The sequence below is a fragment of the Homarus americanus genome, unplaced genomic scaffold (assembly GCF_018991925.1).
Source record: "Homarus americanus isolate GMGI-L3 unplaced genomic scaffold, GMGI_Hamer_2.0 scaffold1024, whole genome shotgun sequence".
Lineage (NCBI taxonomy): Eukaryota > Metazoa > Arthropoda > Malacostraca > Decapoda > Nephropidae > Homarus > Homarus americanus.
The window spans coordinates 1415420-1428611 of NW_024715228.1; the positions used below are offsets into that span (position 1 = coordinate 1415420).

General features: G+C 44.9%; 2 protein-coding genes across 3 annotated transcripts in view; one reads left to right on the top strand and one right to left on the bottom strand.

The window, feature by feature from the left end:
• LOC121855286 overlaps positions 1-263 on the bottom strand; it is a 31412-nt gene extending 31149 nt beyond the window's left edge. For both annotated transcript variants that reach the window (XM_042350167.1, XM_042350173.1), the window contains exon 1: positions 140-263. The gene's annotated coding sequence lies outside the window, so the exon portion shown is untranslated. The remainder of the gene's footprint in view (positions 1-139) is intronic.
• Positions 264-3761: 3498 nt separating this feature from the next.
• LOC121855309 (ankyrin-1-like) lies at positions 3762-12839 on the top strand. Its single transcript, XM_042350198.1, has 7 exons — positions 3762-4002; positions 5492-5795; positions 6064-6476; positions 7937-8251; positions 8894-9184; positions 9962-10360; positions 10848-12839. The coding sequence occupies exons 1-7, from the start codon at positions 3973-3975 to the stop codon at positions 12531-12533; spliced, it is 3438 nt and encodes a 1145-aa protein (XP_042206132.1). The 5' UTR covers positions 3762-3972; the 3' UTR covers positions 12534-12839.
• The last annotated feature ends 353 nt before the right edge of the window (positions 12840-13192 follow it).

Genomic DNA, 13192 nt, shown 5'->3' on the forward strand with positions numbered 1-13192 from the left:
ATATATATATTATATATATATAAACTCGGTTACTCCATTGTCTGCAGCTAAAACCCATAATATATGTAGTATATTTATTCCATTAACACTTCGTACTACATCTATATCACGTTGGTTCTACATTAACTCAACAAATTACCTTTACACACAACAGTCTACCGTTACATTATGATGATATACAGGAGATAGGACATAAATATACACGAGAAGCCTTCCCGCTTGGCTCCCGACACCACCAGTAAACACCACGCCGATATTGACCAATCACAAGCCAGATAATATAAAATACAAAGGGAATATGAATATAAATGTTTACATTTTTATGTTTCATTATTATTAACATTATTATCACCATTGTTATTTGTATACAGTTACTTAATATTTTTATTATTAGTAGTAGTAGTGGGCGGCCAGCGCGGAGTGGGTGTGGTGGAGTGTCCTCCCTGATCATACAATTATTTGCAGACGATAGTAATCTCTAAGTCAGCAACTCAGACATCCATTCCTTGATGAGAACTATGAACACTGAATTGACTAAAGTCAGGACCTGGGTAATACGTAATAAACTGACCTTAAACCTCGAGAAAACCCACTAGACGATCTTTCACAGAAGGAAAAACTTACCCCCAGACTTGGACCCCCTGTATATTGGTAATACAGTCCTCAAACGTGAACAAAAATACTAAATTCCTCGGAGTTGTTGTTGATGAGAAACTTAACTGGAGAAACTACATACAAGTCATTCACAGCAAAGTCTATAAACAGTGTGGTAACATGTATCACACTCGACAGTCACTCACTCTCACAGCAATGAAAGAAATCTGTCATGATCTTGTTTACCAATACCTGTTACACTGTCACACACTATGTGGGGCCTCTGGCTCTTCAAAAACACAATCTCTGGTTACTGCACAAAACAGAGTTGTACGGACAATGACCTACTTGAAAAAAAACAGATCTAACAAACGAAAAATTTGCTTTGCAAGTATTGAAAATGTTTAACGTAGAAGATATTAACACCTACTGCAATGCCCTCTTTGTTTACAAATCTATCAATCACTTGCTTGACAATAATTATTTCCAGTTCCGGAATAATCAGAGATACAACTTAAGGCACTCAGAGCTACTAAGACCACCCCCCATGCACTCCTCTCAGTCCCAGACCTCCATAAAATATCACGGTGTGAAGGTGTGGAACAACTTACCCCCACCCATCTGAGCAAAGACTACAGTACACTCCCTTCCTTTAAATCATCTCTTAAAAAATATCTATTGTCTAAATATTAATATTTCTTGTAACACCTACTATATTTACAGTACCTGCTTCTATTGTACCATCAGTTTTATCGGAAATTATCACGTAAATAGATAAGTAATTACCATTGCAATAAACATAATTGCCAACTAGACATAATCCTGACAGCTCTGTACCTCCAACTCGGAGGAGATTGAGTTTTCAAAAATACAATCGCATCTAACATTAAAAATCCCACATCGATTAACACTTTCACATCACTCAGACGATCTTGATGTTCTTATGTAATCACTGTCCAATTTCTGCCACTCAACAACGAAGGCCCACATGCCGAACATGCTTTGTTACAGAGTCGCAACACGACCCGACCCGCGTGCAGTCTAATGTGCATGGGTAGGACTCACATTAACCATTTTCCAGTCACTTGGCACTGTGGGGTTATGAGATATTGGTTCACACTCAGGATGGGTTGGAGAAAGGAAACTCACAATGTGCTCTCTGTATACATATTGTATTGGATATACAATGCAGCTTGGTGCTGGGAAGGCAGCGTGGGTACAAGCGTGGTGTAGAGAGAGCTGGTTGGTGCGGGTGCTCAGAGGAGAACACGCAGCTTATGGGGCGCCATAGTCGTTGGTGGGAGTGGGAGGTGTTGCTTGCTCGTGGCTGTAGGTAGAAGAAGGGGATGTTGCTTGCTGCGGCTGAGCTAGAGGAAAGAGGGAGGTCACGGCGGGGTGAGGTCTTATATAGCGGGGGTAGGCGTGGGTTGATAGTTGACCTCCGCCTTGTTAGGCGGCGCTGGTTGCCGACCTAGACCACAAGGCACAGGCTGGGGAATTCGAAGAGGGTCAGCTAGTCAGCGACAAACGGCGGTTGTAGGGGAGGTATCCACTACAATACTCCCCCTTCCCTCCAGGCGGTGTAGGAGACTTGTTGTCTGCAGGGTTGTATCCCACATGTGAGACATAACAGCAAGGGCGTGGATGAGCCGGCCGCTAAGGGAGACAACTTTGTCTAGATACACAAGATCTGTAGGAGAAGCAGAGGGAGAAGGAGGGTTTTGTAGGCGAGGAATATGGTGCTTCTCTCGCTGCAGGTACACAGTCCTCAGTAGCGCCTGGTGGGGTGTGTGGGTCCGCGTCAGGAGCAGGGGCCGCATCAGGAGCAGGGGCCGCATCAGGAGCAGGGGCCACGTCAGGAAGAGGGTCACGTCAGGAGGAGGGTCCATGACAGCAGCAGGGTGCATGACAGCAGCAGGGTGTAAGACAGCAGCAGGGGGTACCTGAGGGAGAAAAGAGGGTGCCCAGAAATGTTGTGGGCGAGGTGGTGCTGCAGTGGTAACTGCGGGTAGACTGGTGCAGGCATAGTTTGTTGGGGGTGCTGCTAGGCAGGGGGCGGCGTCTGAGGCAGGACGGGTATGCTGGGGTCGTTAGGACGTGGTGCTTGGGGCAGGAAAAGGAGCAGCTGCCTGCTTAGAGGAGCAGAGCATTTTTTGCCTGCCGAATAACTTGCCATTTCTCATCCTCACTCACTAGTGTGATCCTGAGGGGGCGAGGCTTAGCCCCCTGCTTTTGTCCCAGCCTCCTCACATCTTGAGGGGTTGCTGGAATCTTCAGAACCTCTGTGCAAATATTTTGAAACAGCACCTTATCGTGTGTTTCCTTACTCACAGTTCCCTCCGCCTGGCTCTCGGTGACTCCAAAAACTATTACATTGTTCCTGCGCTGGAGCCGTCCCTGTACCTGTACAACTCCCTAACAATATAAAAGTTAATTTGTCATCGTTCGGCACACTTGTTTTAGTAGTTGCCTGTGACTCTTACTGTACCTACCCTATTTACTTAGCTACTCTCTGTTGCCTATAGAGAAATGTATCTCCCTGTGAATGGTGTATTGTAGGCACAGTTTCAGTCCTTGAGAAAGCACACAAACAAAATAAAATTTAAAGTCACCTATGACACGAATAGGCTCTACCAGCAATTAAAAGTCCTTCTGCATTCACTGATGACAACTATGAACTGATTTACTGACTTACACTCATCATCCACAACACCCTAAGCTTTGTCATGTGGCAGTGATTGTGTGGTTATAGGCCTGTGATCTCTGGCTGTACCTCCAACTCGGTGGAAATTAGAGTTTTCAAAAATACAATCGTGTCTAGCATTAAGAATCTAGTCCTACATCGATTTACACTTTCACATCACTTGTAAGACGAACTCTTACCAGTTAGAAATGCAACCATTAATATGGACACTCAGTGGTTTTAAAGTCCGTGTTATCTATCCCACATCCGGGCGTGAGTGTGTGACTCTGGCTGTACCTCCAACTCGGTGGAAATTGAGTTTTCAAAAATACAATCGTGTCTAGCATTAAAAGTCCTACATCGATTTACACTTTCACATCACTAAGACGATCTTAAGTTAGAAATAACATTAAATGGACACAGTGGTAATCCGTGTTATCTATCCCACATCCGGGCGTTGTGATAAGTGCAGGAGATATGGAGTAACTCAGTCTTGGTTATGTAGTGATGCTTGGCGGCAACACTTGTGGCTCTTACAGAAAAAAAATAATTAAGCTGAAGAATTTTGAGATTTTCTGTGATAACAAGTAGAATGTGAATACCCAAGTGACTATTGTATTCCGACGTCCTTACTGTGGTGTTGTCCCTGCCTAAGGATGTCGCTGTCTCAAGACGCCATCTAGAGCAGATCAACAATGAGCAACAGAAACAGTAAGGCAACTGCTGTAAGTGTTGCAACAGCCGTCAGTTATGATTCTTTGCAGATATTTTCCTCGGTAGCTTCTACTTGTACTAAACCCATAATAGGATCAAATAAATCATATCTATCTATCTATCTATCATGTTAACTATACTCTACCAAGTTTATGAGACAAAATGCCAATAAACCAAAAGATATATTCTCGTCATATAATTTCTTATTACTAGAAATCGAAATACGACTCAGAATCTTTTTAGAAATAAACACGATTGTTATCCTAAGTTGCCATGTGATCATTGTTGTAATAGATTGCATTATATTTCTGTAACCGTATTCATAAGTGTGTCTTGTAATCGTAGTCACTTTTACACCTGCGTGAGTAGAGCAGGCGGTTGCACGCCCCACCAGGGTTACATGTATACAGTTGTCAATCTTTTGAGCACTCTTGACCATATCTTAACAGACTTAGCGGACGAGTACCTCCCACCTCAACCAATGCCTCCTGTCGGCTGTAGTACACACTTATCAATATTTTTAGTTCTCCAGCTTCCACGACCACCCGCACGAAGAGCCCGTACATCAAGAACTGCAGGCCAAGCTCCTCAGCCTCACTATATACTCGTAGATAGCAAACTGTGTACAATTGCCAAATCTTCCAGCTATCGTCTCCATACCCTATGTTGTTTCAAGTCCGTTGGAGTTCCTGCATCCAATGACATTTTTACACAGCATTCATACTTCCTAAACTCACTTATGCTTCCCCTGCCTGGTCTTCTTCCTAAATTGCGACTCAACAAGGACGCCTATAAAGTGCAGCAGAGGGCGTGCAGGAGTATCCCCCCTCTCCCACATCACATATCAAGAGGCTCACAATACTTATCCTCTCAACTTTCTCTGACCATCACCATGACTTCATGTCAGTGTGGGATGAAGCCACTGCACCATCCTCACTACCGCTACTTGCTACCATCTGAGATCCCTCGTCCGCGATTTAATATTCGATACCATAACCTCATCCAGCCCATGCAACCACGTATTGATTGCTACAAGAACATCCCGATTCCAACCATTGTAAAAATCATCACCAACTCGTATATAACCCTCTCCCCCAGGCCATCATAATTACTTTACAGTATACATTATGTGCCACTACGTTATTTGTATATTTTCAGTTCATGGCTGTTGTACTTTTCAATAAATCGTTAGTTATTGTTATCACACACACACACACACACACACACACACACACACACACACACACACACACACACACACACACACACACACACACACACACACATATTTGATCCTGTAAATTATCTTGGACGTAACGTTATATTGAAAATGGCGGGTTTTGGTGGCTCCTTCGTTTATGTTTTAACGCTTTCTCTCTTCCTTATCTCTGTCTTCTCTTGACTTTCTTCACATCCTCTCTCTCTCTCTCTCTCTCTCTCTCTCTCTCTACCTCTCACCTCCTTGAACAATCAATGCTAATTTTTACCGTGGTCACACAGGTTCTGAAGAAAGCAGTCAGATATGGTGACGAGGTGATGGTGATGGTCGCCTTTACTCTTGGTGCTGATCCTAACACGGTCATATGGAATTTTGCTTTAAAACATTATGTCTGCCTACTGAGCAAGGCGATCATGTCAAGTCACGACCACCTGGTGCCTCACCTTTTAGCAGCGGGAGCTCCCGTGAACGGTTTCAAGGAGTTACCTATGAAACCTATGATCGCCGCGACAAGTTGGAGCAATGCCAGAGTGCTGAGGTGGTTGCTTACAGCTGGTGCCGACCTGGGGACCACGAGTAATGATGGTTAGTGCCACAACTCTAGACGTCTGTGTGTGATTATGTAAATAATATTAATAATAAATATGATATGAGTAATATGAATAATTATTTTATTTTCTTCAATGATGAACCCCTTGTGTACGGGTCCCCTCTCTGCTGAATAAAATCGTCTGGCGTTAGCCAAATGAAATACTAATGGTGACGTCCTGGATGTGAAGCGGTTAATTCATGAAATTGTATTTTGTTATTTAATATGTAAGACCAAGGCAACATTTGCTGAGTTTTGTTACAGGTAGGACGGCCTTACACCAAGCAGCATATTCTAACGATGAGTCGTCTGTCAAGATGCTCCTTAGTGCTAAAGCTGATGTTAACGCTCAGGATAACTGTGGTAATCGACCACTGCACTGTGCTGCTGCACAAAACTTTCATGGTATTGTGCGGTTACTTCTGAAAGCTAGCGGTTGTGATCGACATGCTCGAAATACGGACCAGTTCACAGCATTGCACGTGGCAGCGTTGAAGGGGGGTCTGGAGACATCACAGTGCTTGGTGGAGGCCGGCCTCGACCCTGAAGCTAAGCACATCTCAGGACGCACACCTGGGGATGAGGCGAGACTGGGAGGCCATCATCTTGTAGCGTCGTGGCTAAAGAAACTGACACGACCCAGACCTGCTCCTGAGACAGCTACGGTGGTGCTAGTGGTGAGTTGGTTTGGTATGAAAGTATCCCTTTCCTTACTAAACACTGTAGTAACCAGTACTGTACTAGCATTTACGATTAGATTTATCACGTGCACAAGGGTGTAAAGTTCCCAGGCCTTTCAAAGTCTTGTGAGGAAACGTCAGGATTAAAGCTCCATATCTTACTCGTATTTCCTTCTCTACCACACTACCATCATCTGGCCACTGTCAATAATGTTCATTTGATTAAGGGAAAATCTTCTTGACAGTATTCAGGATCAGGTCAGGGGTCCATTGACCATATGGCGAGTTAAAGTTGGGTGTGGAATTAATAGATGAAGATTCAATAATTTTTCTACTGAAGACAATTGGACTTAAAAATCCTGGAAGGACTACTCCAATATATTGCCTGATCTTCACTTTGTACATGCTTGAAAGTGGCAGAGTTCACCTGTCCATACTTTACAGCACGCTTGTGTTCAATTGTTCTGGTACTTAAATTACGGCCAGTTTGACCATTATAAATTTTGTTACATTGTTTACAAGGAATGAATAAGTATCTGCACTTGAGTACCTTGACTTACGTGAGGCCTGTAGCCGACAGCTTGTGTCTGGAGGTGCTGCTCTGAGGCTCTGTAAGGAGAGGTTATAGAGCCACTGGTCACTTGGTGCTTCTCTGCTCATTAGTCTCTGCAACACTGAAGGACATAAAACTTGTACTCCTCCTGTGACCCCCTCGTGACCCCTCCTGTGACCCTCTCGTGACCCCTCCAGTGACCCCTCCTGTGAACCCCTCATGTGACCCCTCCTGTGACCCCATCATGACCCCCTTGTGACCCTCCTGTAACCCCTCATGACCCCATCGTGACCCCCTCGTGAGCCCCCTCCTGTGACCCCCTCCACCACCCCTCCTGTGACCCCCTCGTGACCCCCTCGTGACCCCCTCCTGTGACCCCCTTGTGATCCCTCCTGCACCCCTCGTGATCCCTCCTGTGACCCCCTCCTGTGACCCCCACGTGATCCCTCCTGTGACCCCTTGTGACCCTCCTGTGACCCCTCGTGACCCCCTCCTGACATGATCCCTCGTGTGAGACATAATACTTGTATCTCTCATCTGGGCTTCTTCATCCACCAGCTGAATTCTATTGTTTCCACCATCACACTGTATAACCTTCGAAAATAAACAAAAATGGGAGAATATGTCTTGTGGTGTGTGATGCCTCTTCAAAAGCATTGTTGGCAGTACCCTAAAAGTACACTTGAATATGCCAGTCAGTACTTCGCGACTGTCAACATCACCCAGTTTAACAGTGTGTGTGTGTGTGTGTGTGTGTGTGTGTGTGTGTGTGTGTGTGTGTGTGTGTGTGTGTGTGTGTGTGTGATCTTTCCCCCCTTTTTTGCTCTGTATTATGACCCTCTTAGGTAAATACATTGTCTCGCTGATACTTTAAGATACAACAGATCAAACTTACTGTCTACAGGAGCTTTGTTTGGAGACTTGTGAAACAGCCTATTTGCTCAAGCTACAGGATATGAAAGAAGACGACTCCCTCGATTTCCTGAGACTTAACACCCCCGCCTTAGGTGAGCACGAGCAGGACGCTTCTGGCCGGACACTCCTGCACTGGGCGGCGGCAGGCGGCCAGGAGAGGGCGGTGTATGCCTTTCTTAAATGGTCAAATCATTACCCGAACTCAGTGACCCGGGCTGGTGAGACGCCCTTTGACCTGGCAGTACGGGCGGGTCATCACCTAGTAATCGGGATCCTTCATGACCACATGATCAATATCCCACAGGTGAGTAAGACTACAAGAAGCAGGAAAGGTTCACTGACTGACCAGAGCTATAATGATAGGTTAGGTTAGGGTAGGATAGGTTAGGTTAGGTTACATTGGGTTAGGTTAGGTTAGGTTAGGTTAGGGTAGGTTAGGTTACATTGGGTTAGGTTAGGTTAGGTTAGGTTAGGTTAGGTTACATTGGGTTAGGTTAGGTTAGGTTAGGTTAGGGTAGGTTAGGTTACATTGGGTTAGGTTAGGTTAGGGTAGGTTAGGTTACATTGGGTTAGGTTAGGTTAGGTTAGGTTAGGTTAGGTTAGGTTAGGGTAGGTTAGGTTACATTGGGTTAGGTTAAGTTAGGTAAGGTAAAAAAACAGAGAATAAGTATGGATAAAATATAAACGAAATAAGGGCGATTGTTTCTGTATTCACTGTACCCATCATAATTGACTGGTTCTTATCCATAATTGGCCGCATTTTATATCCATTACGTAAGTATTAATGTATCATCTTTACCGAACTAACATTCTATAATTCTTTAGTGTAGTGTGGGCCAGGGAGGAGAGGTGTAGTGTGGGCCAGGGAGGAGAGGTGAAGTGTGGGTCAGGGAGGAGAGGTGTAGTGTTCTTGCTGGGATAAAACACAAGTGTATCCCTAAAACAGATTCAAGGGTCACCCAGAGAACTCTTCAACCAGCTGCTGTCTGCTATTAGCCTCGGTGACGACTACAAGCGAGTTGGTGACCTGTTACACGCTCGTGCCCCTCTGGAGGACCCGGATGGTTGCTCTACCCTGCCTCTACCTCTCGCCATAACGAGTAACCGACGCGAAATTGTCAGTCTCCTGCTGGCAGTTGGGGCGCCTCTCACCACCACCTGCCAGGGCCTTAACCTGTTGGCCCTGGCTTGGCTCACACCTGACGTTAATCCTCCCGTCCAGGTGACCATCACGAGGGTAAGTGTACACCTTACACCAGGTAGTCACAATAAGAACTGTACTGGGTTGGTGTAGAACAGCATCACACTCCAGAGGAAGTGACAGATTATTAATGCCCCCCCCCCCCCAGTAACACCTCCGTAACAGTATTAAAACAACCTAACTTACATTTACTCATAAGTTATACTGCTATACGACCACCCATAATACACATGCATAGTATAGTAATCCTTATGACAGACTTATCTTGAGAACATTTACTTTAGGGAAATATGCAGAATAATTTTATGTGCATCATGTAGAGTTATGAGTCTCCCTCAGCCTGACTTCAAGTGCAACATTTCTATGAAGATATTCTACCTTCATAGAAACATTGTTCCTTACGCCAGGTGAAGGGAGACTGATAACTCTACATGATGCACATAAAATTGTTATGCTTATATTTGTAGCAACGAACCATTAATTGAGGGTACAATTACTCAGTGTTTCGCTCTTGATAAAACCAAACACAGTCCATTGATGATTTAAATTTTAATTACCAACGAGGCGGAGGCGACGGCTTACTTGTTATTACGTAAATAAATTATAGGTGAGGGCCATTCCCCACGGCCCCAGCCCCCAGCACTAGTACAGGAAGACACGAGAGCACCGAACATGGCAGGTTTTCTCCGGGTGTACCAGCGTCCCCCTGTACTAACACTGGCAGGATGGTCCTCACACTACTGTATAAATGATCATGTAGTATGCGTCATACAACGGGTGTTACAATAAACTTTAACATTTGAAATATTCCAGGCCTTCCTTCACACACTGGAGGCTGAACGTGACATAATGGCACGCCAGCCACAACTCAGGGCAGGTGTTAATCACATCATCTCTATCATAAAGAGTGACACTCCTTGGCGAGCCAGCTGGCCCAGTGGCGGGACAGTGGTCCACCTGACAGAGCTCATGGTCCAGGCCGCCCGTCACAAGTGTACTTTGACTTGCAGCTTCATCCATCAGGCTGGTGGTCAGTCCTCCCTGTGTAGCAAGTCCGGTGTGAGTCCTCTACATGCTGCCCTGGAGGCTGGGCACTGGAGCCTGACGAGACACATGCTTAAGAACATGGGAGGCTGTCTGTACGTAGCTGACTCAAGAGGTCGATTGCCCACAACCATGATGTCCTCACATCTCCGTCAGCAGCTAGAACAAGTGTGTATCTGTGTCTTTATCTCATCACCCTTTTAAAACTCATAGCAAATATTACATACTATAGTTGGAGTCCTGCTTGGTCCAGACACGTGAGATGGGTGTTATCCAGTGTGATCCTTACAGGTTTCCCCGAATCCAGTTTCCTACTGTACTAACACTGGATAGACCAACCACCTGAACGGCTGATAAACTGATAAATGGTGTGACCCTAAAATGGAGGAGGCACGGGTTAGTTAGTGGATTTGTACCAACTTGGATGGTTCGATCAACATGTGACAAGGTCCACATCATCAACTTTTGGTGCAAAGGGCTCCAAAATTAACCAAGCATTGCCATGCTAAGAGTTCGTGGGCAGTTTACATCCCATCTGATGATGTTTAGTGATTTTTATTGATTTAATCATAATTCTTGCTAATACCGAACTCCTACCATGAGTTTTAACAACTTTCTCCTCTAATACTTATTTAACTATTATTTTTACCGACAGAATATATACCACAAGGAGAGGAACCAGCTGGAGGAGCTGCAGCTGAAGATGAAAGACAAGGTGGACCAGCAGCAGGTAGAGGAGCTTCTCCGTGTTCAAAAAACTCTCTTCAAATCCTACTGGAACAAGATAACTGGGACCAGGAGGAACACAGACACACCCGAATGTCAAAAGTCATTCGACAAAGCTCATTCTCTCTTGGTGGCGACTCAAGGTGGGATGTTACAGTTGATCTACCTTCTGGTGAAGGAGGGAGGAGTGCAAGTTGACACACAAGTGGATTCAACAAGTGGCACCACCGGCATCCACCAGGCTGCCTCTCATGGCAAGTCTGGCAGCGTCCTCCTTCTTCAAAGTCTTGGCGCCGAGTCGTTACGCCAAGACCGTTATGGTCAAACGCCGCCTCATCTGGCAGCAATGTTTTTCCACCAAAATACCTTTGATCTCTTTGCAGAGTTCTTAAAGGAGCAAGCACCACGCTGTAGGGCCGGGACGACCCCAACTCAAGTGAGAAATAACTTCACAAGGTACCTGGAGATGTATCACAAATGTGGACCAGACCAAACTGTGGACGCACAGATAGAGAACGACCAGACAAGTGCTCTGATGAACCTTCTCAAACGTAAAGACCTGGAGAACTTGTTGAAAGATGTACGGAAGATCACGGTTGATTACACTAAAGGTGAGGCCCAAGAGGTCAAAGAGGCCATAACAAAAGAGCTGAAGGCCATTACAGACATAGTAGCAGACATTGACACGACGTACACAGGTAGACTCACACTGCTGGGAAGTACTGCAGACTCCACAAGACTCTACTGCCCTGATGAGTTCGATTTTAATCTAATTATCAGGAAGTTCTCTAACGTGACAGTTACAGTTGAAGAACAGCCACAAAAAGACATCGCGCTCAGCGGCCACAAGTTAAATGTTGAGATTAAGACAAAAAACCCAGGTCTTGAAGGTAACAAGTTGATGAGTAACCTGTATGAGCGAGTCAGGGAGAGCCTCGGCAGATACGTATTGCAGGACGACAGACTAAGCCTCGTGCCACCTGGGGTGATCAGGACGCAGGTGGGAGTGGCACTGTCACTGGCTTGGCAGGGAAGTGAGTATCCTTTGCTGTTGATCGACATAGACTTAGTGCCAGTGTTGCCTGCAGCTTGGCCTGAAGAGATAGTCAGACCCTTCCTCACACCCGGCGACTCGCAGGTCATCCACCTCAGCAACACTGGGGATGAAAAATGGCGGGGAAGCTTCGCCGCCACTGAGGTGGAGGTGGTGAAGCAGCTGGACCCTCAGGAGCGCCAGGTGTTCCTCGCTGGCAAGTCTCTTCTCTCCTACATGAAGGCTGAACCCTGGATGCCCAGAGAAGTGAAGAATCAATTTTCATGGTGGGACTCCCGCTTTTGGACAATCCCAATTCCTGCAGGATTCTGCTTCAAAAATTCGTTCATGAAGCTATTGGAAAGGAAACGAAAGGAAGGAAGACAGTGGAGAGAGGAAGACACACTGTTACACATGACGGAGGTCTTCGAGGGAATGTGCCTGATGATAGATGAGCGTCAGCGTTTCGTGCCAGCCAAAGTTCACGCTTACTTCGGTGGGGATTGTGAGAAGCCAAAGGTGGGTGAAGGAGCTCCCGTTATAACTAAATTTCTAAAGAAGTTCGTTAAGCGTCGTCAGTGACGACAATATTTCTCTGAAATAATGAAGTAAAAGTTGTTTCCTGCCTGGAAATACGAAATGAGAATTTAGAAATTTATAGGTGATAGTAACAAGAAGATCAACGATTTTTTATGATAACCACAACTTAGGTTATTTTAAGATGGCATATAATTGACAGTTCTTGATCTGCTCGTTTGAGATGTGTTTCTTACTAGAAAATTTTGTATTTCAAAAGTAATTTGTGATTAAGTAATTCCAAGTAAACATTGTTACTTCGAGGTGCATAGTGTGTCAGGCACTGCGCCTCTTACAGTTACCATGCCATATATATATATATATATATATATATATATATATATATATATATATATATATATATATATATATATATATATATATATATATATATATATATATATATATGCAAGTAAATCACTGTAGGTGCGCGTCATCCAGGTATATGCTGATAACCACAAGGAAAGAAGAAAACACGAAGTTCCCAAGCGCTTTCGTGTAATTCACATCTTCAGGGGTGAGTACAGACTAGAGAGAGTAATACAAATCAAGGTGTATATATACAGAGGAGGGTGAGACCAGGTCCACAATGGTCAGGTATTAGGTAATGGCCCTACTAATCTTTAAATAGCACACAACGGTTGGTGGTCAGGTCAGATGGTCAA

Bases quoted from the DNA above. Each gene is read 5' to 3' on its own strand.
- LOC121855309 (XM_042350198.1), top strand. From the start codon at position 3,973: ATGAGCAACAGAAACAGTAAGGCAACTGCT. The intron at 5,796-6,063 runs GTTAGTGCCACA...GTTTTGTTACAG, and splicing joins GGGGACCACGAGTAATGATG to GTAGGACGGCCTTACACCAA. The intron at 10,361-10,847 runs GTGTGTATCTGT...TTTTACCGACAG, and splicing joins TCCGTCAGCAGCTAGAACAA to AATATATACCACAAGGAGAG.